Below are 25,106 nucleotides of genomic sequence, written 5' to 3'. Positions count from 1 at the left end.
GCCGGGGGGCGCGCTCACCAGGCGCGCGGTCACCCTGCGGGTGCTCCTCAAAGACGCGCAGCTGGAGCCCGGCGCCGGGGTGCTGTCTATCTACTACTTGGTGAGCACCTCCCAGCCCCCCAGCCCATCCCAGCAGGGGCAAGAAGGGAAACTGAGGCCCAGAGCTGCTTTGCAGCAGGCGGAGCCTGGGAATGGGGAGGGGAAACTGAGGCACGGAACATTCAGACCCAGCACGAGCCCAGAAGGCCATCGTTCATCAAACACCCCATTCCACAAAGGAGAAATTGGGGCTCAGCGAGGATACCACTGCTTTCTTGGCTGTGTGACCTCGCTCAACCTCTCAGCATCCTACTATTCTAGTCCCCTTACTTGTAAAATGGGGTTGTGTGAGAATTAAATGAATAAAGCGCTGGGCAAGGTGTCTGCTACACAGTAAGTGCTTTGTGTTTGCTCGTATTACTATTGTTGTTTGGTTTGTGAACGGTACAGTTTGTGAACTGAGCATCTGCTGTGTACCAGCATGTTAGGTATTAGGGACACAGCAGTGATCAAGACAGACCCTGTCCCTGCCCTTTGGGGGTTCACAGTGAGGGGAGGAGGGATAGACACATACTTGGGTGGGTTTGATCCAAGCTGGTCAGGACTGTGGCAGCGGACACAGTCAGTACAGGGAGGCACCTAAGATGGAGAGCTTCCTGGAAGGGGTGCTGAAGTGGGAAGTGGGTGCTGAGCCCTGGGAGCAGCACAGGGTCAGGGAGGACTTCCTGGAGGAGGACTTGGTGGGTACCAGGTCCTGGGCCCAGCCAGCCCACTATCACTGCAGGGGAAGAAGTTCATGGGGGACCTGCAGCCAGACGGGAGGATCGTGTGGCAGGAAACAGGGCAGGTGTTCAACTCACCCAGTGCCTGGGCCACCCACTGCAAGAAGCTGGTGAACCCGGCCAAGAAGTCGGGTTGTGGCTGGGCCTCCGTCAAGTACAAGGGCCAGAAACTGGACAAGTACAAGGCCGCCTGGCTCCGGCGACACCAGCTCCACGTGCCTGCAGCTGTCGCCGATGAGGTGCGTCCTTCGGCCTCGCGGATTAAGCTTTAGACTTCGTCATGTAAAATGGAAATGGTACTAGCAGTACCATGTGTATCAGACAAATTTAGGTCGCTTAAGTATGTGTGTCCATATCTGGCTGGCAAGTCTTACATCTGTGGGGTCCCTGGCAGGCTGGAAACTCAGACAGGAGTTGGTGCTGCAGTCTTGAGGCAGAATTCCTTCTTGTCTGGGAGTCCTCAGTTTTTGGCGTAGACTGACTTGGATGCTGGTCTAGGTGGGTGATGGTGGGGCGGACCAGCCCAGCTATTGAGATGGAGACGTGGTCAGGTTCTGACTAATTTTGAAAGTGGATCTGATGGGATTTGCTGATAGATTAAATCTTGGTGTTAAGAGTTTTGTTCTGAGCAAGTGGGTAGATGGGGTTGCTGTCATTGGAGATGCGGGGATTTGGGAGGAGTAGGTTTGGGGGGCTGGTCGGGTGCATCGTGGCTGTATTGAGTGGGAGCACCCGCTGCATGGTGATGTTGACGGACAGCGGACCCTGAGTCTGGAGCGCAGGAGAACTCCAGGATGTAGATAGGTCTGTGGGTAACGTTGGGGCATGGGCAGGATTGGAGTCCTGAGAGTAGACCAGGCTTTCTTGAGGGAAGAAGCCCCAGGATCCAGCCCTAGGCAACAAGGGAGAGATGGGAAGGCTGAGGGGACCCTGGAGGGGGACAGGGAAGCTGGGTGAGTTCAGGATCCCTGAGAAGTTCCCAGGAGGATGGGGTACCAGCTGGGTCCAATGCTGCTGTGAGGGGGAGGAGGACAGAGAATGAAATGTGACTGTTGGGTTTGGACACAGAGAAGTCACCTTGGCGAGGGAGGTTTAGGAGAGAGCAAGAAGAGAGGTTATTGAGAGAATTAAGTAACATAATCCATGCAAAGTGCGTGCTTGCTCAATGGGGCAACTGAGCATATGCTAAATTCTTTGCACACATTAACTTGTTTCACCCTGACGCCAGCCCTGTTGGGCTAGAGGTCATTGTGCGGTTTTACAGGTGACCGTAGAGCTCAGATAGGTTAGGGCGCTAAAGTCACGCAGCTTGTTCAGGATTCAAACCTGTGAGTCAGCCACAGGAAGGAGCTCAGGTCTGGGAGGGCCAGAGCCTTAGGCCGCCTCTGCTCACTCCCTCCCTCTAGCGGACATCTGAGGCAACGACAAGGACCTAAGGGTCAGGCAGGCCAGCAATCTGGGTGGGACTTGGGGAGGGTGGAGTGCACCCAGCTGAGGGTCCCGCTGCTATCACCCCCACCCCGCCAGAGCCCAGCCAGTGAAGGGGAGGAGGAGGAGCTGCTGATGGAGGAAGAAGAGGAGGAGGTTCTGGCAGGGGTCTCAGCAGAGGAGAAAATTCGAAGACCACCTCCAAAGGGCCCCTCAGAACCTGCCCACCCTGGTGAGAGGCGTGAGGGAGGGGAGGAGACAGGGTGGGCCACATGCAGAGCTCAGGTGTAAGAGGAGGCTGTGGACGGGTATGGGCTTTCTTTTCCTCCGTGCCTCCAAGATGCCTGGCTGACTTCCTAGCCCACTAATTTCTTTTTTTAAAAAAAATATATTTTATTGATTTTTTTACAGAGAGGAAGGGAGAGGGATAGAGTTAGAAACATCGGTGAGAGAGAAACATCGATCAGCTGCCTCTTGTACACCCCCCACTAGGGATGTGCCCGCAACCAGGGTACATGCCTTGACCAGAATCGAACCTGGGACCCTTGAGTCCGCAGGCCGACTGAGCCAAACCCGGTTAGGGCCTAGCCCACTAATTTCACTCTCACTGCCTAATGCTGGGTTCCTTGCTCCCATGCACCAATTTCTTTTTTTTTTTTCCCCACTGACCAATTTCTTAATATGCTGCCCAATTTTTTCACCATGCTGCCTGCTTTCCTTGTTCCCCAATAGGATTTCTTTGCCCTGTTGTCTCATTTCTGAACTTGATGCCTGATTCCACCTTCTCCCCAACCCGGTCTTCTGAGGTCCTCGCCTGATCTGGGCCCTTCATCTGATTTTAAATCTCCGTCCAATTTATCAACCTGCCGCCTGATTTCCCAGTCCCGCTGCCTTACTGTTAAGGCTGCCTCTAGGGTTTTTTCCTTCTTGGGTTGCCCTGTCTTTGATTTCCAGTTCCAGGCTGGGGAGGGACTGACGCTGCCTTTTTGCCTTACCCCAACCCCGCAGAGGCCACGCCCCTGGGGAAGCGAGTGGAAAACAAGATCCGGGTGCCAGTGCGATACTGCATGTTGGGCAGTCGCGACTCTGCCAGGTCAGATATGTCCATGTCCCCGACACGAACCCCAGTTTACCCGGGCTCTTGCTGGGGTGGGTGGAGGAGTAAGGCGGGGGCAAGGCCTCAGATCCTCAGATCTGGGTGGGGGGACGGCTGAGGAGCCAGCCTAGGGGTTCCTGAAGCGGTGGGACCCTCGGGCTTCTGCAGGAACCCCCATACCCTGGTGGAAGTAACATCCTTCGCAGCCATCAACAAGTTCCAGCCGTTCAATGTGGCCATCTCCAGCAACGTGCTCTTCCTGCTGGTGTGTGCCTTGTGGGTCAAGGGCTCCCAGGTCTGGGCAGAGGGCTGGGGTGCACTGGAGGCAGATGGGGTCCCTGGAATGTCAGCTCTATGTGGGTGGTACCTTGTCTGCTCATAGGTGCGCAATCAATGTTCGGGAGAAGGAGGCGGTGGGAGGGTTGGCCCCTGCCCAGCACAAGAGCCCTGCACTCCCAGGATGGATGGGGGCCCGGTGTAGCCTGACTATGTCTTCTCATGTACCTCTTCCCAGGACTTCCACAGCCACCTAACTCGCAGCGAGGTCGTGGGGTACCTGGGGGGCCGCTGGGACATCAACAGCCAGAGTGGGTAACTGGGGCCTAGTGGGCAGGGGGATATTGGGGGCCGGGTCGATATCCACGCGGTCTCTCCCCACTCTGTGCAGTGCTCACGGTGCTGAGAGCCTTTCCCTGTCGCAGCCGGTTGGGGGACGTGGATACCGGGGCCACTGTGGAAGAGGAGGTGAGGGGACACCCAGGATGGGGCGTTCTGGGGTGGGATGGGTGCACACAGCTGTCTGGCATCTGGCAGTCAGTGCTCAGAAAATGTGCAAATGAGCATGTGTGAGCCCTTGCCCCAGCTGACACCTAGTAAGGGCTGGATACATTTTAATGGTCTTTTTTTAAAAAAATCCTCACTCGATATTTTTTTCATTGATTTCTAGAGAGAGTAGAAGAGAGGGAGGAGGGAGGAGGAAGAGAAAGAGTTTGTAAATCCTCACCCGAGGATATGTTTTCTCCCATTGATTTTTAGAATGGAAGAGAGGGGGAACGACAGAGAGAGAGAGACATCGATGTGAGAGAGACATACCAATTGGTTGCCTTCCAACTGAGGTATGTGTACCCTTAACCTATGTGCCCTTGATTGGGAATTGAATCTGAGACTCTTTGGTCCATGGGCGGACACTCTAACCACTGAACCAAATGAGCCAGGGCTTAACTGCCATTTTATTTATTTATAAATATATTTTTATTTATTTCAGAGAGGAAGAGCTAGAGAGGTGGAAGGAGAGAGAGAGATAGAAACATCAATGATGAGAGAGAATCACTGATTGGCTGCCTCCTGCACACCTCCACTGGGAATCAAGCCCGCAACCAGGTCAGGACACATGGAACTGTGACCTCCTGGTTCATAGGTCGATGCTCAACCACTGAGCCACCCCCATCAGGCTGCCATTCTTGATGTTTTCCCAATGGTTCTTCATATGCACCTGGCACCATGCTCAGCGCTCTACACCCACCTTCTTGTGTCTCTCGGGGATAAGTGAATGGATATTGATTCAGCAAGAACCGTTCTCTTTCTGCCCCCGCTTGCCTCCACTTGCTGCAGGCATTCAGAATGCCTGTGCCTGCTCAAATGCATGTATATCCACTTCCTTAACTGTTTATTGAGCATCTACTGTGTGGCAGGCGTTGTTGCAGGAGTTGGGACACAGCAGGGAAAATCACTTTTTGCCTTTGTTTCATGACAGGTGCATCTTTTTTATGTACTTGTTGACCATCCCCCAACCGGACTTGTTAGGGTGGGCGTGGGCGCAGTCCTGGTACACAGCAGGCACTCATTATGTGCTGCTCTCACGAGGAGCTGGATGGAGTCAGGAGCACACCAAGGCTGGTAGGGCCCCAGCTCCCCACCCTCTCCAGCCCTGCCTCTGTCCGCAGATCTATCAGAGCCTGCTTCTGCGGGGCCTGTCCCTGGTGGGCTGGTACCACAGCCACCCACACAGCCCGGCGCTGCCATCGCTGCAGGACATCGACACACAGATGGACTACCAGCTGCGGCTGCAGGGCTCCAGCAATGGCTTCCAGCCCTGCCTGGCCCTGCTCTGCTGTAAGTGCCCCCTGGGGTAGGTGTGTGTGTGTGTGTGTGTGTGTGTGTGTGTGTGTGTGTGTGTGACTCCTGGACCATGAGCCCCCCAGGCCCAGCCCCTCTCTCTCCTCCCACAGCCCCTTACTACTCTGGCAACCAGGGCCCAGAGTCCAAGATCTCCCCGTTCTGGGTGATGCCACCGCCTGAGGTAGGCGGGTCTCCTGAGGGAGGCCGAGGGTCAATGTGCTGGATGTGTCATAGGGTGGGAGGCTTGGGGCGGCTGGTGGTGACTGGCCGGTGTCCCTGCCAGCAAAGGCCCAGTGACTACGGTATCCCCATGGACGTGGAGATGGCTTACGTCCAGGACAGCTTCCTGACGAATGACATCCTCCATGAGATGGTGAGCTCACTCCCAGGTGAGGAGGGTGCAGCCCTCCTCATGGGGCGGGCCGGGTCTGAAAGTGCCTAGCTGGGCCTGCAGGACAAGGTCTGACTCAGGCAGCCGTGGCTGAATGTGCCACCAAGGCCCTGGTCAGGTCCCTCTTCTGCAGATAACCAACCTGTGTCTCTTAGCACGCAGTCCCAGGCCCTTGCAGCACCTCCCTCACCCCCCGGCCTCCTAGTTGTTCTGGACACACCAGGGATGCTCCCATCTCGGGCCTCTGCACCTGCCTCCTCTCCAAGGGGAGACACGTGGAGGACTCCAGGTGTCAGCAGGATGGTTTATGCCTGTGGCTCAACAGGCATTTAAAAAACGGAGCTAGTTCATGACACCTGTGGTTTCAGGGTATCGTTAGTGAGGCCAAAACAGGAGGCTGTCAGGCCTGTGTGATACCACGTTCGGCGTGCCTCCCTCAGCCTCTCGGGCAGTTCCCTCTTGCTGAGCTCCCTCCTGTCGACTGGGTGGGTCCTCCGTGGACTTCCTTGGTGAGCGGTGTTGTCTGCTGGTTGCATTAGCCCGGAAGCCTTCACGATAGGTGATAGGTAGCGGCAGCGCCGTACTGCTCACTGCTGGATCCCAGTGCCTGGCGTGGGGAGGCGGGAGCGACGGGTCCCAACCACCCCGTCCTGTAGATGCTGCTGGTGGAGTTCTACAAGGGCGCCCCGGACCTGGTGAGGTTCCAGGAGCCCTGGAACCAGGAGCACACCTACCTTGACAAGCTCAAGGTAAGATTTCTACCCCAAGTCCCATGTGAACCCCTACTGTAGGAAGACAGCTCTTGGGGAGCATCCAAGAATACACCCATGGGCAGCTTGAGAAAGGGATTCCCTAACTTGTTCTCTACAAAACTATTCCAGCTGGAAATGAACAGTGCCAAAAAGCCTTGTTTTATCATGAGGGTGGGGGTGGGAACCACCATCAAAGTGGAGATGAAACGTTAAAGTCCTGTAGACTCCCAGGCCCTGGGACAGCCCCGCTGAAGCTGCGCCGGGCCCTACTTCCCTCGGCAGCCACTCACACACAGAGGGTGTGCAGGGTTCTGATCTGGTTTAGAGTCTTAAGAGCTGCTGGTGTTGTGAACGTGCACACTGGCCCTTCAGGTAGTGGGACATTTAAATTAGGCATTTATTGGCCTCCGGTGTGTGTCTGATTTATTTCCTGTTTGAAAGTCATCCTCAGAAGATACTCTCAACTCTGCTTTGCATACAGACAGTTTCACACTTTTGCTTGTTTTGTTCAAACTTTTATTTTTTGCTAATCCTCACCTGAGGATATTTTTTCCGTTGATTTTTAGTGGAAGGGAGTGGGTGGAGAGAAACACATCAGTTGGTTGCCTCCCCCACACACGCCAACCTGGGGCCATGGATCAAACCTGCAACCCAGGCACCTGCCTTTGACCAGAAATTGAACCTGAGACCCTTTTAAAGAAAATTGTAAGGAAAACAGTAACCAGGGTTTAAAGTTGTTCCTGGTCACCTCCCAGCCAGGCACGGGGCTGCTGGGTAGCTGTCAGCATGTGGCGAGTGGGATCCAGGCTGGAGTGACAGCAGGATTTGTAAAGTGCAGATGACCCCTCACCCCAAACATTAGTCAGCTGGGTCTTGTTACTCAACATCGCTTTAGTTAAAAAGCAAGCATTGCTTTAGAGATACCACCGTGTACCGTGGGTAGGCGAGCCCCTCTGCCATGTGGCAGCACTTGGGCCTTGGGGGCGAGGCCAGGTCAGGCCTGCTGGACATGGTCCTGAGCTGCCAGGCCTGCTTGTTACAGATCTCCCTGGCCAGCAGGATGCCCAAGGACCAGGGCCTGTGCCATGTGCTGGAGCAGGTGTACAGCGTCCTTAAGCAAGGGAACTGAGAGGATCGACCTCTGAGGACCTCGGAGGCCTCCTGGTCAGACTCGGCACCCCCCAACCTCGGGTGAGGGGAGCAGGTCGAGAGGTTTCGTTTGTGACTGTGTTGCTGTGTTCCTGCGGGACTGCATTGTTCGATGCAGGTGCTCATAGAATAAAGGAGAAGCAAACAGCCAGGCCTGTGTCTCACCCTAAGGGGGGCCCCTGAGCACTTGCTGCTGGGCACAGGCTGCTGTCTGGCCATGGAGCACTCATGCAGCCGAGTGTGTGGACAGTGCTGGACCCAACCCCAGCCCTGTCCCTTCCTGGGGCTGTGGGGAGAGGAGTCTTGGGGACATACCTCCCATGCCACTGAAGGGTGAATGACAACCGCCCTTCCTGGGCTTGCTATGGGGCTGGTGCCCACTCCAAGAGTGGGTAGGTGGGCAGCTGTGTAGGCCCTGTCCTGACCAGAGACCCCTTGGGAGGGCTGTGGATGTCCCGGTGAAGAGAAGGCCTGCCCCACACCACAACCAGGCAAGAGACTGTAGAAAGAGACGTTTAATACTTCTTTAAAAAAAAATCAGGATTACATTTCCTTCTGCCCTAGACTGACCAAGGCTATGCTGCTTGTCTTGGTCCGGATGCCTGTGTCTCACCCACTCATGATGGTGGGGGGGCCTTGGGAACGAGCAGAGCCTGGTGTCATGGGGGCTGTGCGGGGTCACCGGGGAAGGGAATGTGAACCAGGCCCGAGGTCCCCCGAGGCCAATTTCAGATTAGGCAAGAGGCGAAGTGGATGCAGGGCCGGGGCCCTGCTGGTCTGGGCAGCTGCCTACCTTGGTCTGGAGGAGACAGCTGGGGATACTGTCAACAGGGGGAGGGCAGCCAGCTTGGGATGGGGGAGGCCCTGTGACCCTCCCGAGCAGCCAGGGGTCTGGCAACATTCACTCATCAAAGCCTTTGTGCTTGACCTTCAGCAGAGAGGAAGCTGGGGGCTCCCATGGTCCCGTGTATGGTGTGTCTGTGTCTGTGTGTGTGTATGTAGCTGGTGGTGGCAGCTTGTGCCAGAAATGGTCCATGTGCTTGGTTAGGGGTAGGGTGCGCATGGGTGTGTAGGGCTCAGCACCCTGCAGCTGAGGACAGGGCCTGTCCTTAGGGGACTGGGCCCCTGGGTGAGGCCCTACTAAGGAGGTGGCATCTGTGGGCATGCAGGAGCCTGAGAAGGAGTTCTTGGGGGAATTTAAAAGCAGGGTGGCGAGACTGGGCCAGTGGTCCTGCTTGGACCATCCCATCACACAGACTTTCAATCTGCTCACAATAAGGGCAGGTCAGGGTGGGCCAGGCCCCAGTGTGGAGGGGTCAGAGGGTATGTGTGTGTCTGAGTGAGGGGGACCCACCCAGTCACCAGTCCTGGAGGGGGCGGGAGGACGTTAGTGTTTCTAAGAGCACCTTAGTGTTAGCCCCCCTCAGGGCGGGTGGGGAGGGGGGCTTCCACCACCTCTATGGGTGAGCACTAGTGTAAACAGGGCCCCTGGCCTCTCCGATTGGCCCTGCTGCCTCGAGTCCTGGTGCCCTGGGAATACCTCGGGAGGCCCTGGGAGGAGCACTACCCTTGCTGTGCTTCGGGCCGAATGGAATACAGGCGATCTGGACGGAGAGGTGAGCAGGCCCACGCTGTCACTGAGGCAGGGGCACCAGCACCTCCACGTAGCTGAGGGGGAAGAAGCCCGACTGGCCATGGAGCATGCCCTCGTACCAGTTCTCGTCGATCTGGTTGGTCAGCGTGATGATGTCGCCCTCATGGAAGCCCAGCTCCCCATCGTTCTCGGGCTCAAAGTCATAGAGTGCCTTGCAGCTTGGCTGGTCCAGGGGCGCTGGGGGTGGGCAGAGTATGGGTGTAAGGTCTGGGCGTCCAGCCCAAACCCCACCTGCTGCCTCGCTGTGCCTCCGTTTCCCCTAAGGAGAGGCACTCTTCCTCTGGCTCCCCAGGGTTGTTGGGAATAAGGAGCAAGTGACACACACAACGGAGGATGGAAAGGGTTCTGTGAGTGGTTACCACAATGCTCCTGGGAGGAGCTGGGGGCGCACAGTGGCATTAGGGTGCCCTGGACGCTCACAGCGGCCCATTTTCCATGGGAAGGCTGAGGCCACAGAGGCAAGAACTCGGCTCCTTCCCTGCTTGCAGGTCTGAGGAAACCCCAACAGGTGTGCACTTCCACTAGATCAGGGGAGTCAGAGAGACCCTCGCAGGATAGACTGGAAGGCACCGTTATAAACCGAGGCGGGGACACTCACGCATGCTCCTGCTAGGGGTCCGTATGGGCTTGTCGGAAGATCGGAAAGATGACGAAGCTGCTTGCAAACAAAACACACAGGTGGGCTGAGAGTGCTGAGGTGGGGCCTGGTCCCATCTCGGGCCCCTTTTGCAGAGGGCTTGGATGGGGCAGCAGGCTGGGGCTGTCCCACAAGGGGCCTGTCTCTGAGGCCCTGGGAAAGCACGGCCCCTCCAGCACCTTACCTGAGATCTTGGGGGTTGGGAAGCCCCCGTTGGACTGCTCAGACTCTCCAAGGTCAAAGCTCTCCCGGGGCTTGGGCTTGTATTCACGCTTGGGGCGTGAAGAGGCTTCCCGCATCCTGCAAGTGAAGCGGGAGGTGTGAGCGGACACAGAGCCTGCATCACAAGCCAGGGTGTCAAGGCCAGAAAACAACCCCCCCGCCACCCAGCTGTTTTTGCTGCCGCCACATGGGCAGTGGGACCCTGGGGAGGCTGTGAGATGGACACAACACACGGGAATCCTGGGAGATCCCCTGGGCCAGATCCCCAGACTAGGGCATTTTTCAGGTTGCCAAGTGGCCCCACCAGGGAACCACTGCCAACCAAGGAGACTGGCAGTGGAGGAAGGGCTCCTAGGGTCTGCCTGAGTAAGCTGCCTCCCATCCCCCTCAGGTTGTCTCCTGTCCCACCACCACTCCACCCTCTCCTTCGGGACAGGACAAGCCCGAGGAGGTCCTACTCCCTTGTGGGATCCCCACAGCCCAGAGATTGTAAAAAGCCAGCTGCCAGCCCAGGAATCCACAGCAGGGACCCCACAGCCACTAGGCCTTTCCCGGCCAGCACAGAAGGGAAGGGGCTCACCTTCGCTTAAGCTTGCTGGCCAGCTCGTCCAGGATCTGCACGGCCTGCCGGTGGTATTCCAGCTGGGCATCCACCAGGGCAGAGAGCTGGCTCACCTGCTCAACCTGCAAGCAACCAGCCAGAGCTGAGAGGGGGCTGTCCTCTAACTCCCATCTCCAGGCCACTTCCTGCAAGGAGCCTTCCCAGACTGCTCCAGGCACTGGGGCCCGGCTGACCTTAGAGCTGCAGCTGGAGAAGGGTGAAGGGCCCAAAACACTGAAAGCCTCAGGGTGCCAGTTGCTGCCCCCCTCTGCTCCTTGCTCCCCCTTCATTTCCTTCACCTCCTAAACTGGCATTGAGCCCTTGGATGCTGGCATTGGTGTCAGGGGCTTCCCAAGCAAGGGTAGTCCCCGGGCCCATGGACGTACATCTGTCTCCAGGAGGTTGTGCATGCTGGTCTCAGCCACCTCCTTGGACTCTTCGAACTTCTCCAGGGCCTGGCGCAGCTCCTCATCGGGGATCTTGCCCTGCCGCTTCTTCTTATAGTCAAAGTCCAGGCGGCGGCCCTCTAACTTCTTCAAGTGGTGCTGGGGGCAGGGCGAGGGTCAACTGCAGGGCCTCCAATGCCCTGCAGCCCTGCTCACAGCAAGTATGCACAGAGGTGAGCTGAGCAGGGGCCCAGGATGGGAAGAGGCTCACTGAGTGAGGGACCCATGTGGGACCCCTGAGGGCTATAGGGGGTGGGCATGAGGGACAGGGCATCAAGGCATACCTGGATCTCCTTCAGGTCTTTGTCACACAGGTTCTGCAGGGGATCAATGAAGTTCTGCTTGACCTCTATGTCCAAGGAGTCCTTCACCTCTGCCAGGCACTTCATGGACTCCCCTGCATCCAGCAGGGCATCGCCTGTGGGGGTGTGGGGTGGGGGAAGAGCCATCACAGGATGCCTGTGGGGCCAAGACACCCCCAACTTTTAAAATGACCCCACAGTGAAGGAATGACCAGAAATCAGAGCAACAGACCATCACGTCTGTTCCTGAGCCAGGGGCCTAGGGCTCGTAATAACAAGTGTCAAGCAACCTGCCCCTCCACACTCTCAGAAGGGACCAGATTTGCCCTGAACGCGCTGTGGCGTGAGGGGGAGGCCTTCCCCCAGCCTTAACACTTTAGGTGGTGCTGGGATTCTCCCTCCCCGCATGGGACCAGCCAGCACTAGAGAAGATTCTGGAGCTATGGGAGGGAAGTGCCCTCCTGCTCACCAGTGTGGGGAGGCTCTGGCCTTCCCTCCCTCAGCCTGGCCGCCTGCCCATGCAACCTGCTGAGGCCATCATGGCGGCCCTCACCGAAGTTGGACTCGCCACCCAGCTCCTTCCCGTGACGAATCATGCACTCGCCCAGCAGGCCCTCCGACTGCGGGTAGCCAGGATTCTTCACCTGCCCACGGATCTTGGATACCGTGTTGAGCATCGTCAGCTTGGCCCGTGAGGCTGGAAAAGAATGGGCCGGGTGGGCATGTGGGTGGTTTCTCCAGGAGCCACCAGGCTGATGCTCAGCTAGCACTGCCACTGCCCTGGGTGCTCCTGCTCTTCCCCAAGGCCCACATATTTATTTCCAAAGTACTCCCTTGGCCCAAGGCACTTGGTTGCCATGCCTGTTGACAACCAGGATATGAGGCCCCTGAGCAGGCCTGCCCTACTCTGTTCTTGGCCACAAAGGATCATGGGGTGTGGGCAGGAGAGGCGATCGGCTCTTCAGGAGCCCTCAGGACCTCCTCATCCTGGAGCATGGCTCTGACTGGGCCCCTCCCCTCAATGGCGTGGTGGAGCAGCTAGAGAAGCGGTGGTGGGCAGGTACAGGCATCCCAGACGTGGATATCCACCTGAGGTGGGGGAGCAGCTGTGCTCCTACCTCTGCCCACTTGGGTCTGTCCCTGGCATAGGCCTTGAGTGGAGACGCCTAGGCTTGGTACCTGTTCCACGTCTACTGCCTCCTGCTATCGGAACTAGCATTTGGATATTCCCTGAGGGAAGGTCCCCACTTCCCTCTCATCCTAAGAGATCCCACTTCATGTTCCAAAGGCGAGCATGTGGCTGGTGCCTGACAAATTAGGATGAACACCCAATTCAAATTGACCCAATGAATCGGTTGGGGTGTCGGGGGAGGTGCTCTTTTCTGCTGGGACTGTTAGCTGCAAAGGTGATTTAAGGTTGGGATTGACACAAGGAATGAGAGCTGCCAGATGAAGCAGAAAAGAAATGCATGGCCCCAAGGACATCCTTTAGGTATCTGGACCCAGCCATGCCGAAAACCCACCTACCCCATGACATTTTAGTTTTGTGATCCCTTACGTTCCTTCTTCATGCTGCGGTAACCGGAAGAACTTGCAGCTAGCTGGTGCCCCTACCTGGGTTGGGCTGCAGGTATTCGATGGTTCTGGCCAGCACTTCCGCCACAGCCTTGCTGGTAACATCCACCTTCTGTAAAGAGGCAACATGTGTGGTTTCAAAATCACTGGGGCACCCAAGGCCAAACCAGGGGCCCCTGGAAAGCCCTTGCCCTGCTCCCCAGTCGCTGCCTGCCTAGGAGCCCACATAAGAACTACACGCTGCTGCGAGGGCTGCCTGGCCTCCCTGTTGTTCATTACACCATGTCCCCGCTGGTGCCTGCCCAGGGCTAAGGGACACCTGATGCCTCTAGTCCATCCTGATAAGCCTCGTCCTAGATGTCAGAGCTGGGCCTCATGAGGGACTCGGTAAATGGTGCCAGACATGAGACAGGGCACACCACTCTTCCCATTACCTTCTCCATCTCTTTGAAGTCATCGTCAAGCTTGGTCCCTTCAGCCCCTCCGACCTTCTCGCTGACCAGCTGGGGAACAGAAGAAGGTAAAAGAATGAGTCTCAGAGGAGGAGGCCCCAGGATGCCTTCCAGCCATGCCACGTCCACTGCAGGTGGGAGATCACGGGGTCAGGATATGCATGATAGCTTCCCAGAGATGCTGAACACAGCAGCCAATGGCAAGACGGGTGACTGAGCACACACTCCAAACCACACGCTCCTGCAATGAAGGTGGGGGCTCCTCTCAGGATCACTGGGTATGGCAAATCCCTCAAAATGCATGCTCAGAGCAGGTAGGGGGAGGCTCCTGAGAGGCGAGCAGGTCTAAAGTGGAGAGGAGGTCCCATGGCTGAACGAACACGGTAAGTGTCATGTTTGACAAGAGCTGAGGGAAGAAGAGGCTTGCCCTGCTCGGGCCAATGTTATGCTGCCTAGAAGTCATTTCTCATGGTCATGTGTGGGCACACACATCTGAACAGCACTCTGGCATGCTTAATCACACACAACCCCGAACAGCAGTGTGTGACATGTTTAATTTCGCATGCTTAATCACAGATACTTGCCCTGGCCTATGTTGCTCAGTGGTTAGAGCATTCCCTGTGCGCCAAAGGGTCACAGGTTCGATTCCCAGTCAAGGTCACATACCTGGGTTGCAGGTTTGATCCCTGGCCCTGGTTGGGGCACATGCAGGAGGCAACCAATGGATGTGTCTCTCTCACACCAATGTTTCTCTCCCCCCAACTCTCTCTCAAAATTAATTGAAAAAATATCCTCGGGTGAGGATTAGCCATGAAAAAAAAAAATCAGACACTCATACATGCATGGCACATACACAGACACACTCTATTTCCTAATGGCTGGCAGCAGTTTCTGCTCACACATGAAAACCCCTCCCGGGGCTCCTGAGGACACCCAGCAGCTCAGTCTACAGGAGCAGCCAGGTCACTGACATGCAAGGGCAGGCCTGCCACCTTCTACCTATGTGGTCATGGATAAGCGGCTTCACTGGGCCTCTGTTTTTCTCTTTGTGAAACAGGGTGACAGATAGGCACTCACGGGACCATGTGCCGGCTTCTGTGGCCTGCTGCATGTGTGTGCTCAGGAGTGTGCCTGGCAAACAGTAAGCACTGGGCAACCACACTGTCTTCACCTCTGACCACTATTACTTTCCCCACGTGTCTCGTCCCTCCATGGGGACTGAGCAGAACTCCAGGCCAGGCCTAGCCTGTTCGTATCCTCCCCACTCCCCACCAAGAGTTAGAGGGAAGTCGGTGGTTCTCAACTTGGCTAAAGCCAGGGAGTCTAAGAAGGAAACGGCACAGGTGAGAAAGGAGATCAGTACAGGGGGGAGAGGGGACAGGAAGGGGGAGGGCAAGACGAAAGCAGGGCTGGTGTGTGGGGCTGACCTGGGACTGTCACCACCTGGACCTGCTGGCTGGCCTCTGTGGTGCACCATCCTCTAGGGGACCTCACAGGAGAGGCAAGGCCTGCTCTCCAGCTTCTGCTAACGACTTCATAAGGAAAAGACCCTGTCTGCCCTAGGTGTTCTGGGGCGTTCCACTCTATTTCACGGGGCAGTTTCACTTCTTTTGATTATGGGAAAATAGGACGTTCACAAATCCGGTGGCTGCCAGAGAGGGAAGTGAGTTGACTGCCTGACGTGAGACGCTCTGCTGGTGCACAGAGGGGAGCTGAAGCCTGAAACCACACCTTCCGGGCTGAGATCACGGGGCCAGACGGCCCCTCAGTGCAGGCACTGAAGGCAGCGGCTCCCTGAGGGAGGAACCCCTGCATCCTCCTCCAGGCCCCCCCAGGAGTGTCACTCCTCACCTCTACTGGGAATCCAGGACTCAGCTTTCCCAAGCCCTCCACACAGCTCCTCTGGTCCCCCACGCAGGGCCAGGTTTACCTGGCCATCCTGTGCTCAGGTACTGGGGAGGCCTTGGAGGAACTACCAGGCTACCTATCTCCCCACCCCATTTTGGAGCTCTCAGCTCAAATCCCTCAGGTGGTGGTGAATTGCCCCCCATGTCCCTGCTCTCCAAGTCTCAGTTTTAGAACCAGTACAAATGGATGAGAAGATGACAAAAGGAAAAGTGGGCCCAGCTGGTGTGGCTCAATGGTTGAGCGTAGACCCATGAAACAGGTGGTCATGGTTCAATTCCAGGCCAGGGCACAAGCTTGGGTTGTGGGCTTGATCCCCAGAAGGGGGCATGCAGGAGGCAGCCGGTTGATGATTCTCTCTCATCACTGATGTTCCTATCTCTCCCTCCCTTCCCCTCTCTAATCTATTTTTTTAAAAAAGGAAAAGTGCACCCTAACTGGTTTGGCTCAGTGGATAGAGCATCAGCCTGAGGACTGAAGGGTCCTGGGCTCGATTCCGGTCAAGGGCATGTACCTTGGTTGTGGGCACATAACCAGTAGGGAGATGTGCAGGAAGCAGCTGATGGATGTTTCTCTCTCATCGATGTTTCTAACTCTCTATCCCTCTCCCTTTCTCTCTGTAAAAAGTCAATAAAATATATTTTTAATAAATAAATAAATAAATAAATAAAGGAAAAGTGTGAAAACCAAAGAAGCCATATGTCAACCCAACAACAACAACAAAGAACGGGTACAGTGCTGAGTGTGGGAGTGTGGGGCTCCCGGGAGGCATGACCGTGGCCTAGCAGAGAGAAGACCTGAATGGTCCGCAGGCAGAGCTGGGAGCCATGTATGGGTCACAAGCACCTACCTTTGGGTGCAAGGTACAGCCTTTTCTAGGGGCTGCCTGAGGATGCTCAGGGGCCAGGACGCTCTGGGGAGAGAGGCCTGTGCCCAGAGATGCCCTGTGCATAGGGAAGGCCACCACACCAACACTTCGGTTCTGCTCAGGTTTATATACATCTTTGGGCCCAACAAGAGCAATAGTATGTTGCTGTGGAAATACCATCCACGTGTAGAGTCTGTGCCCCATATTAACAGAGCCTGCCTCTTTCACCCCTCAACTGATATGCTCTACAACCTGATCAAGTTACTACCCTGCAAGAGAGGAAACAGGCACAGCGCTTGGTGGGGCCTGGCAAGCTAAGGACTGAAGCCCACTTTTTCTCTCACATCTAATGAGAAGCCAGGAACCTCATAAGCTTACTGTTTGAGACCTGCGTGGCTCGGCCCCCTCTCCCACCTGGCTGTGACCTTGGTGGTGTGTGGAAAGCAATGCCTCCTGGGATCCACCTGGCTAGTCAGAACCTGGGTCAACCACCAGTGAGCCCCACAATGGCTGCTGTTATAAAATCCATGCCAGTGCCAACACAGGGCCCATCCCAAGCCAGAACGTCCTCCAAGACTCTGCCTCAGGTCAGGTGCCAGCGTGGGCCCTGTGGAGCCTGCCTTCTGCAGAAGCCCTGGGAGGCTGGGGCGGCCCAGGGCTGAGAAGTCACTGTGGCAGAGGCTGCCACTCGGTCAGACATGACAGTGAGCTCTTGCCCACTGAACGATTCTTCAGTCGTTGGGAGATGGGCTCCTGACCTCTCAGACCCCAGCCCCAGCAGCCCTGGCTCTGCACTCCCCTGTGCCCCACCTGCCTGGTGCTACCCGCATGCCACATTTCACTTTCCTCCTGGAACTCTGTTCATTTTTGTCTGTCCAGTGCCCAGTGTAAGCCCGTGAGGAGAGGCCACCCCTGCCTGGTTGGTGGCTGCATTCCTCCTGTGCTGGCACAGCTTGGGCCCCGGCAAGCGCTCAGTGACTGTGCTCCACAGAGGGCCTAGAGCAGCGCCCGCCAGTGCTGCTCTGTGACACCTTGAGCATCCGCCTGCCTGCGCCTGTCTCTTTCTAAAATCTAACTTCAGATCAGTGCTCCAGAATGGCAGGAAGTTCCGTCAGGCTGTCCACAGTCAACCCTGCTTTCCCCCACACCCTTCACCCCTCACCCCTAAGGCAACCTTTGCTTTGCTGTCTCTCTCTCTCTAGAGCAATGGTTCTCAACCTGTGGGTCGCGACCCCTTTGGGGGTCGAACGACCCTTTCACAGGGGTCGCCTAAGACCATCGGAAAACACATATATAATTACATATTGTTTTTGTGATTAATCACTGTGCTTTAATTATGTTCAATTTGTAACAATGAAGTTGGGGGTCACCACAACATGAGGAACTGTATTTAAGGGTGGCGGCATTAGGAAGGTTGAGAACCGCTGCTCTAGAGGTACCTTTCCTGGAAATTACAGATGGACTCACACCATATGTTAGTACTTTTAACCTTTGGGAAGAGTGTACTCTGCTCCCAACTTAGGCTGCAGACCCTTCCAGGGCAGGATGGGGGCCACAGCTCCATGTTCCCCTAAGTTCAAACTATGCTTAGACTACACAGGTGGTTACTGCCAGTGAGAGAGTAAAAGAGGCCCCAGTTCTGTTCACGCTCCCAAGTGCCTGACACACGAAGGCTGCTCCCTTGGGGACCCCCATCTGGACGGTCAGATCTACAACATGCCCACGAGTGAGTTCGAAGGGCAGACCTCTTCAGGCCTATTTCAGGCTCTTGCACTGTTTGACAATGACATCTGTGAACCAGGCACCTGGGAATGAGCAGGCCTGGATGGGAGGTGGGCTTCACCCCACAGCACCCACATTAAGCATGTCAAACTCAAAGGCTAACACGGGCCAATAAACAAGGTGTAAGTTTATGTGGGCCGCAAAAAAACAAAAGCTTCAACTTTCATAGAAACGTAGGTTTATTTCGATAGAGACATGCTGAATACAAAGGGCTGAAATAAATAATTGTTAATATAAAATAATGAAACATTGTAATAAAAATTAATGTTTTTCTTGAACATTAACTTACCAGACACTGAATAACTGAACAAATTAATAAGCGTAACACAAATAAACCTATTTTTCTTGTTCTCCAAAAGCAAAATATTTCCTGTTGCGCACACCAAACAAGTCAGTCCAAGACTAATGACATGACAATCGGCTGCTAAAATGTGGAGAGAAATGGTGCACGTAAGGGAAATGAATGCAACATGATTATAGTAATCAGTCATTAACGAACATTGTAGTTCGTTATTAATAATTATGTATAACAGGATATTGTAAAAATTAAGTTACAAAATTTTTATTAAAATGTGTCTTACATACTGTTATATCGACTGGGCCACAAAAATATTTGTTGTGGGCCACGAGTTTGACATGCTTGACCTATGTGATTTCTTGTTTTTTTAACCTGGGCATGTGCCTTTGACTGGAATTGAACCCGGAGCTCTATAGTCCGCAGGCCGATACTCTATCCACTGAGCCAAACTGGCTAAGGAGCACCTACATGATTTCTGTTCTCATGAGGGCCCATGGGCACTTATAATAAAAATCACTTGGAGGCCATAACTGGTTTGGCTCAGTGGATAGAGCATTGGCCCACAGAGTGAAGGGTTCCGGGTTTAATTCTGGTCAAGGGCATGTACCTTGTTTGCAGGCTCAATCCCCAGTAGGGGGTGTGCAGGAGGCAGCTGATCGATGTTTCTCTCCCATCGATGTTTCTAACTCAATCCCTCTCCCTTCCTCTCTGTAAGATCAATAAAATATATTTTTTTAAAAATCACTTGGAGAAGGGGGCTGTTCTTTCAAAGACTGGCATTCTTCAGGGTTCTAGACCTTTGGCTGTCTTTGGAGGGGAGCAAGGACTGACACGCAAGAGAAATGTGCAGTGGAACAGTCCACAAAAGGAACTGAGCAGATGCTGCATGCCAAGACCCGTTAGGGCAGCCGCTGCAGGAGTGAAGCAGGAAAAAAGGCAGGAGGAGCTCTACCCAGGGGTGCTGGGTGGTGGCTGCTCCTCACTGGACAGGCACATCTGTGGTGGCCACTTGGTGGCAGCTGGAGGAGCAATCTGATACCGCCAAATGGACAGTGGTGTCAACCACAGGCCTCATAATTGAGTCATCTCAGCAAGAAAACCTGATCAATACCACACAGAAAATAAACTGGCCGATATATAGGTTCTGTGACCCCGGCAGACAATTCACTTTGATGAATTAAGAGTTTAAGGGGAAAAAAGGAGGAGAAGGAGGGAGTTGGCACGAAGGAGGGGGAAGAAGGGCTGCTCGGGGCCTTGCTGTCCAGGATGGGTGCCCATTTTATGCTCAGTGTCCTCACACCTTGTCCAGACATCATGCTCTGGGGGCCATGTACAGCAGTACTCCACAACCGGGAAACACCTGCGTCTGCTGTTCTCTCCTGGCCTGGACCAAATCTGGGAGCAGGCTTCCGTTTCTGCCTCTGCCTGGCTGACTTCTCTCTCCTGTCTGTGAGTGCATGAGGGTGACACTTTCCATGCCGGGCTATGGAGCAGCCCCTTCAGCAGCCAGAGCAACAGGCCTGGGGACAGTGGCCCGGGAGTGAGATAGCTTTGAAGGTCCAGGCCCAGCCACCCTCCTGTTTGGCCTTTGAAGAGCCAACACCACATGGGTCAGTGACTGGCTCTCCCTAGTGAGGCACTGGGAGTCTCAGTTCTCAGGTGTGAGCACTTCTGGCTTGTTAGTGACTGCTCTCAGGAGGGGGTGAGGTCAACACGGCAGCACTAGCCAATTGCCATGTAACAAGATGAACCGTGTCCGAAGCTGGGGAAGGGTATGAAAGGCTCTGGCAAGAGAGACAAGAACGTCAGAGAAAAACGTGAGGGGAGCTACAAGGAGATGTAAACACTCCAACATGGCAGAGGGATGTGCTCCTGGCTAGCTGGGCTGCACAGACCAGTGCTATCCACACTGGACCTCAAAGGAAAGACAGGGTTCCAACAGGCAGAGCCTGATCAGACTGGCAGGGGTGTTCTGTGTGAGTTCAGGAGTACAAGAGCCGCCATTCCTGGTCCACCCACAACCCCGCATGATATTGCTGATTGTCACATTTACTCAAGGATGATGGAAGGACCAGCACACCCATTTTATAGGCGAGGCAACTGAGAGATGGGAGATGGAGGAATTTAAAGTTCCTGCAACTGTAAGTGGAGGAGCTGGGAGCTGTGCCCAGACCTGCCAGACTAGACGGTCCATCATATGCTGAACCCCAAACTGGAAAACTGGTCAACGATGGAATGGGGTGAAGCCTGGGGACTAGGCAGGGCCTAGGCGGAAGTGTGTGGGCCCTGCAAGGGCCAAGCCCATGTGCAGAGTGCTGGACTTAGGAGGCCCCAAGAGGCGACGATGATGATCTTGGGCAGGGCTGAGAAATTCCTGAGTTGTGATGCAGGCAAAGGGATGGGAAGGGAGGGGGGGAGAACCCGTTCAGCTCTAAATCCAGCTGTGACTTCCCTCCCTTCTGGCCTCCTAACATTTGAAGAGACATGTGCCAAATACCTCTGAGCAACCTATCTGGTTTCCATTACAGTCTCCTGTCTCGTGACTCGAGAGTCCACAACATGGGCAGGGCCCCGGATGGTCTGTTGCCAGGATGACACATGAAGCCACTGGCCTTCTCGATCTCCTTTCTCTGCTTGCACTCCTGGGCCCTCAACTCGGAAACTCTGGCCGAGACACAAGATGGTGCGCTCTTTGGCTAACCAGACTCTTTCTGGAAAGGTGAGCCAAGCATGCTTCTTGAGGAGGTAATATGCATAGTGCACTGGCTGCCCTCAAGCCTCCTGTGTCTGCCCCTGCCCAGAAACTTTCAGTGGCTCCCAGTATCACCAAGATACTCAGAATGATTTCCAAAGCTGAGGCCCTTGTGAATGGTTCAATTATGAAATGCTTGCTGATGGGGGCGGCACTCTGATTCCAGGCAGCTTGGAGCTCCCACATGGCTCTTGAGAGTGAAGGCCATGAGGCGTGGGGCTGGGCTGCAAAGGAAGAAGTGCCACACACGTCGAGGCCACAAAACACTATTTGTGCCCAAATGAACCTTCATAGCCCAACTGGGAGGAATCGGAGAGTAGAAATCAACCCCTCAACCCAAGGAGGTGGGTGAGCAGGAAGAGTGAGGTCTGGCAGCCAGGGAGACCCCATCCAGCACACAGTCCTTAGTAAATACTCGTGAGCTGACTGGCACAGAAAGTCACCACCCCTTCTTGATAAGCCCTGGGAAGGAGATGTTCTGACTAGTCAGAACTTACTTGGCATCCTGAGAACTCTGAATTTTCCCCCAATTTGCTGGTACTCTTCATGCCTCTAGGCACACATTTCCTTTCCACCCAGCGATCAAAGGTAAATATATTTTTAAGAAACAGCTTTGTGAACAGGAGTAGTGGAAATGATCAACCAGGAAAAAGCTTCTAAAGTTACTTTTCATGTGGAAACCCCAAACTGGGCACTGAGACCACCACGTCAGGCCCTGAGACACACCTCCATGCCCCAAGTGTCACGGGTTTGTTAGGAACCTACTTCTGACAGAAGAAGGAGAGTGGGCTTGTGAAACCCAAAGCATTTTCCTAGAAGGAGCGGTTGCTCAGGCCTGGGGTGGTGGCTGAGACACCAGCTCAGAAACAGAACCCTCAGGCCCCCCAGGGATAAGCCAGCTGCCCGGCCTGCAGGCGGGGAGGGGGGCTGGTTGTTGGTGTGCAGAGGAGCCTGGCACAGGGGTGTTGGTCAGACCTGGCCTCACCTGGGCTCTCAGTCTCGGTAGTTTGCTGCCATCCGCTGTGGTGCCATTTATATCACGTTAGGGTGGCTCAAGCTCCCCACCTCCCAGCACATACACCCCTCAGGCTGCCTCGCTCCAGCTTGAGAACAGGACTCCAGGCTGGCAAGGGATGATAAATGCTTTGCTATCTGGAAGGCAGTGAGCTGACTGTCAACATGAAGCCTCAGCTGTGGCTTCCCTGCCTGGAATGTGCTGTTAAAATGGGAGGGGTGGGGGCGGGTTTAAGCAAGAAAAATTCTCTCAAAAATCCTGGCTTATTAATCAGATGAACGATCTCACTTGGAAGGCACTGCAGAGGAAGGCTTTGACTGAAATCAGGTCCTGCTGTCACTCACCCACTAAACGATGTTGAGCAAGTCAATTCCCCTCCAATGCCATTACCAGGTCACCAAGGTCACTCCGGATTCAATGGGAGAGGACCTAGACCCCATCTTTTGCTGGCAGAGGGACCAAAGAATTTGTGGACATGTTTTAAAACGACTACAATGTTCTACCAAAAAAGACAATCAGCAATAACACAGCCCGCTCACCAAGAGAACATCGCAACCAATGCCGTGGTGTCTACATCTATGGATATTGTTGTTATTGATATGTATAAAAATGGGTTTGTTTAAAAAAAAAAAATTCTGGCTTAATTCAAGATTCTGAGCTGGATACAACACAGGCACTGGTGGGAAAGCAGGAACTGGACATTGGAAAGAACTATCTTTAGAGGAAGTGGCGACGGCAGATGACCAAGCTCCTCGAGATATAACGAGGGGGGAGGGGAAGTGCGCAAGTACTGCCTTTCGCAGGTCCCAGCACCCATACATAGGCTCCTCACACTGAAAGCTGAGCTGCGTCTTCAGCTCCAGGCCGAGAAGAAGAATTTTCCTTTGCTGACAGTGACGTCATGGACCTCCACAGTGCGGAGCCCACTCCTCATGCTGCTGTCAGACTGTGCCACCAGCTTTAAACTCCCCAGAATCCTTCCTGGGGGCCCCTGTGAGCCCCTCCACCTACCTGAACCAGGTCTGCCCCCACTCTGGCTTGGATTTGCATCGTTTTACTCCCCAGGACCCCTGGGCAGTCTCCTCGATAGTCTCCCCTCCTCCCAGACCTTGCCCTGGCCTCCTGTCCAGATCCCTCCATGTGTTGGGGCCTGCCGCCCTCTCCTGGCTACTGTCCCATCTTAGCACCGCAATTGCCAGACAGCTCCCCCTCTTACCCTGCCCGTCAGTGCTGCCTTAGCCTAATCCCTGCTTTGTGTGCTCAGAGGCCTTGGCTTGGGCATGACTTTCTGTTACAGCTCCCCACACCTTTCAAAACACTCTCGAGTTTTAATTCTGCATGCCATGCATCCCATGTTTGTCCTCAGTAGCCGATGGCAAGCTCCTGAGGCACCCATGTTGCTCTCTGCAGTCACCCAGCACAATGCCCGGCACCGTGCATGGGTGGGGTGGATACCATCTGACAGACTGGCTGGCCCAATGCTCTAACCACTAAAATCACCCTGAAGGGCCAACTCTTGCTGGTCCCTCAGTCCCTGACAAAGGATGTGCTCTTGGACAGGATCAGAGGGAAGTGTCGGCTGGGCACAAGCCCCTTCAGGCACCTGGGAACAGGCCAGATCCAAGCTAGTGCCCCTGGCTGTGCTGAGGGTTTTTACGGCCGACTGAGATGCCAGCAATTACTTGTGGCCCTTTCCTCGTCTCCCAAAGGAGTGGCTAACAAAGCGGAGGTGCAGTAGCACAGGGGGACCTGAAGGCTGAAGGAGATCTGTAACCATGGGGTCACAAAGGAGGGGTGTGGAGCTGGGCACACACAGATGGTTGTGAGGTGCCTTGGCTTCAGCCCCGTTTGAGGGAAGTGCCTCCCTCTCTTCCCACAGGCAGCTCAGTAGTCCCTGGAGACAGGTGACAAGGAACCCACACCCTGCCTGGCCTGACCTCCATGGGGATGGTGGGAGGAGAGGGCAGGCTGAATGAGTGTTGGTCCACATGGGGCCAAGGCATTTTCCCTTGAAGCCAGTCTGGACAGAGGCCAAGCCCAGAGCACCCTCCTGGTGTTCTGTGGTGGGCGGTGGCCTGGTGTCAGGGCACTAGGGGTCCTAGTCCTGGCTTCTCTGGGGACCCTCCTAAATTCCTCATCCTATTGTATATAATCTCTATATATAAAAGCCTAAACGACTGTCGCAACTGAAACAACCAAACAGACGACCGAACAGGCTACATGGGGCAACCAGGCCAGCAGGGGGAGCAGTGAGGGGCGACCAAACAACTGAGCAGTAGGTAGCACGGGGCGACTAGGCTGGCAGGTAACCAAATAACCAAACAGCAGGCTGCATGGGGTGACCAGGCCGGCAGGGGGAGGGGGGTTGTGGCGCAGAAGGGGGCAGTAAGAGGCGACCAGGCCAGTGGGGGAGGCACTTGGGGGTGACCAGGCCAGCAGGGGGAGCAGTGAGGGGCGACGAAACAACTGAGCAGTAGGTAGCACGGGGCGACTAGGCTGGCAGGTAACCAAATAACCAAACAGCAGGCTGCATGGGGTGACCAGGCCGGCAGGGGGAGGGGGGTTGTGGCGCAGAAGGGGGCAGTAAGAGGCGACCAGGCCAGTGGGGGAGGCACTTGGGGGTGACCAGGCCAGCAGTGGGGGCAGTGAGGGGCGATCAGGCAGGCAGGCAGGTGAGCAGTTAGGAGCCAGTGGTCCCAGATTGGAGAGGGTGCAGGCTGGGCTGAGGGGACCCAGCCCATGCCCGAATTTCGTGCCCTGGGCCTCTAGTCCTATATGATAAACAGCTAATATGCTAATTAGACCGGACGGCGGAACAACCTTCTGGATGAAGTTCCAGGAC

At 55.2% G+C, this 25,106-nt stretch overlaps 2 protein-coding genes across 4 annotated transcripts in view; one reads left to right on the top strand and one right to left on the bottom strand.

The window, feature by feature from the left end:
- Positions 1 to 4: 4 nt before the first annotated feature.
- On the top strand, positions 5 to 8,283 carry MPND (MPN domain containing; the record flags this gene model as incomplete). Its single annotated transcript, XM_006754110.2, has 12 exons — positions 5 to 100; positions 824 to 1,060; positions 2,349 to 2,481; positions 3,258 to 3,342; positions 3,514 to 3,610; positions 3,860 to 3,932; positions 4,013 to 4,089; positions 5,289 to 5,457; positions 5,574 to 5,644; positions 5,747 to 5,836; positions 6,511 to 6,603; positions 7,649 to 8,283. Coding segments are annotated over 12 exons (1,308 nt in total), but the record flags the coding sequence as incomplete, so codon positions are not given.
- The window catches only part of SH3GL1 (SH3-domain GRB2-like 1), a 54,152-nt gene continuing 37,298 nt past the window's right edge, over positions 8,253 to 25,106 (bottom strand). The window contains exons 2-10 of one of the 3 annotated variants that reach the window (XM_015567148.1): positions 13,627 to 13,695; positions 13,232 to 13,304; positions 12,171 to 12,314; positions 11,600 to 11,733; positions 11,256 to 11,414; positions 10,849 to 10,952; positions 10,231 to 10,346; positions 10,008 to 10,064; positions 8,253 to 9,586 (exon numbers count right to left, since the gene is read on the bottom strand). In XM_015567148.1, the coding sequence (XP_015422634.1) occupies positions 9,390 to 9,586; positions 10,008 to 10,064; positions 10,231 to 10,346; positions 10,849 to 10,952; positions 11,256 to 11,414; positions 11,600 to 11,733; positions 12,171 to 12,314; positions 13,232 to 13,304; positions 13,627 to 13,695 (1,053 nt within the window). In that variant the 3' untranslated portion in view covers positions 8,253 to 9,389. Of the gene's footprint in view, positions 9,587 to 10,007; positions 10,065 to 10,230; positions 10,347 to 10,848; positions 10,953 to 11,255; positions 11,415 to 11,599; positions 11,734 to 12,170; positions 12,315 to 13,175; positions 13,305 to 13,626; positions 13,696 to 25,106 lie in introns of those variants that run through there. The other 2 variants (XM_006754049.2, XM_015567150.1) reach the window with 2 other exon arrangements.

The sequence above is a fragment of the Myotis davidii genome, unplaced genomic scaffold, assembly GCF_000327345.1.
Source record: "Myotis davidii unplaced genomic scaffold, ASM32734v1 scaffold551, whole genome shotgun sequence".
Lineage (NCBI taxonomy): Eukaryota > Metazoa > Chordata > Mammalia > Chiroptera > Vespertilionidae > Myotis > Myotis davidii.
The sequence above is the reverse complement of the archived record's forward strand: the minus strand, read 5'-3'. Positions and strand labels throughout refer to the sequence as shown.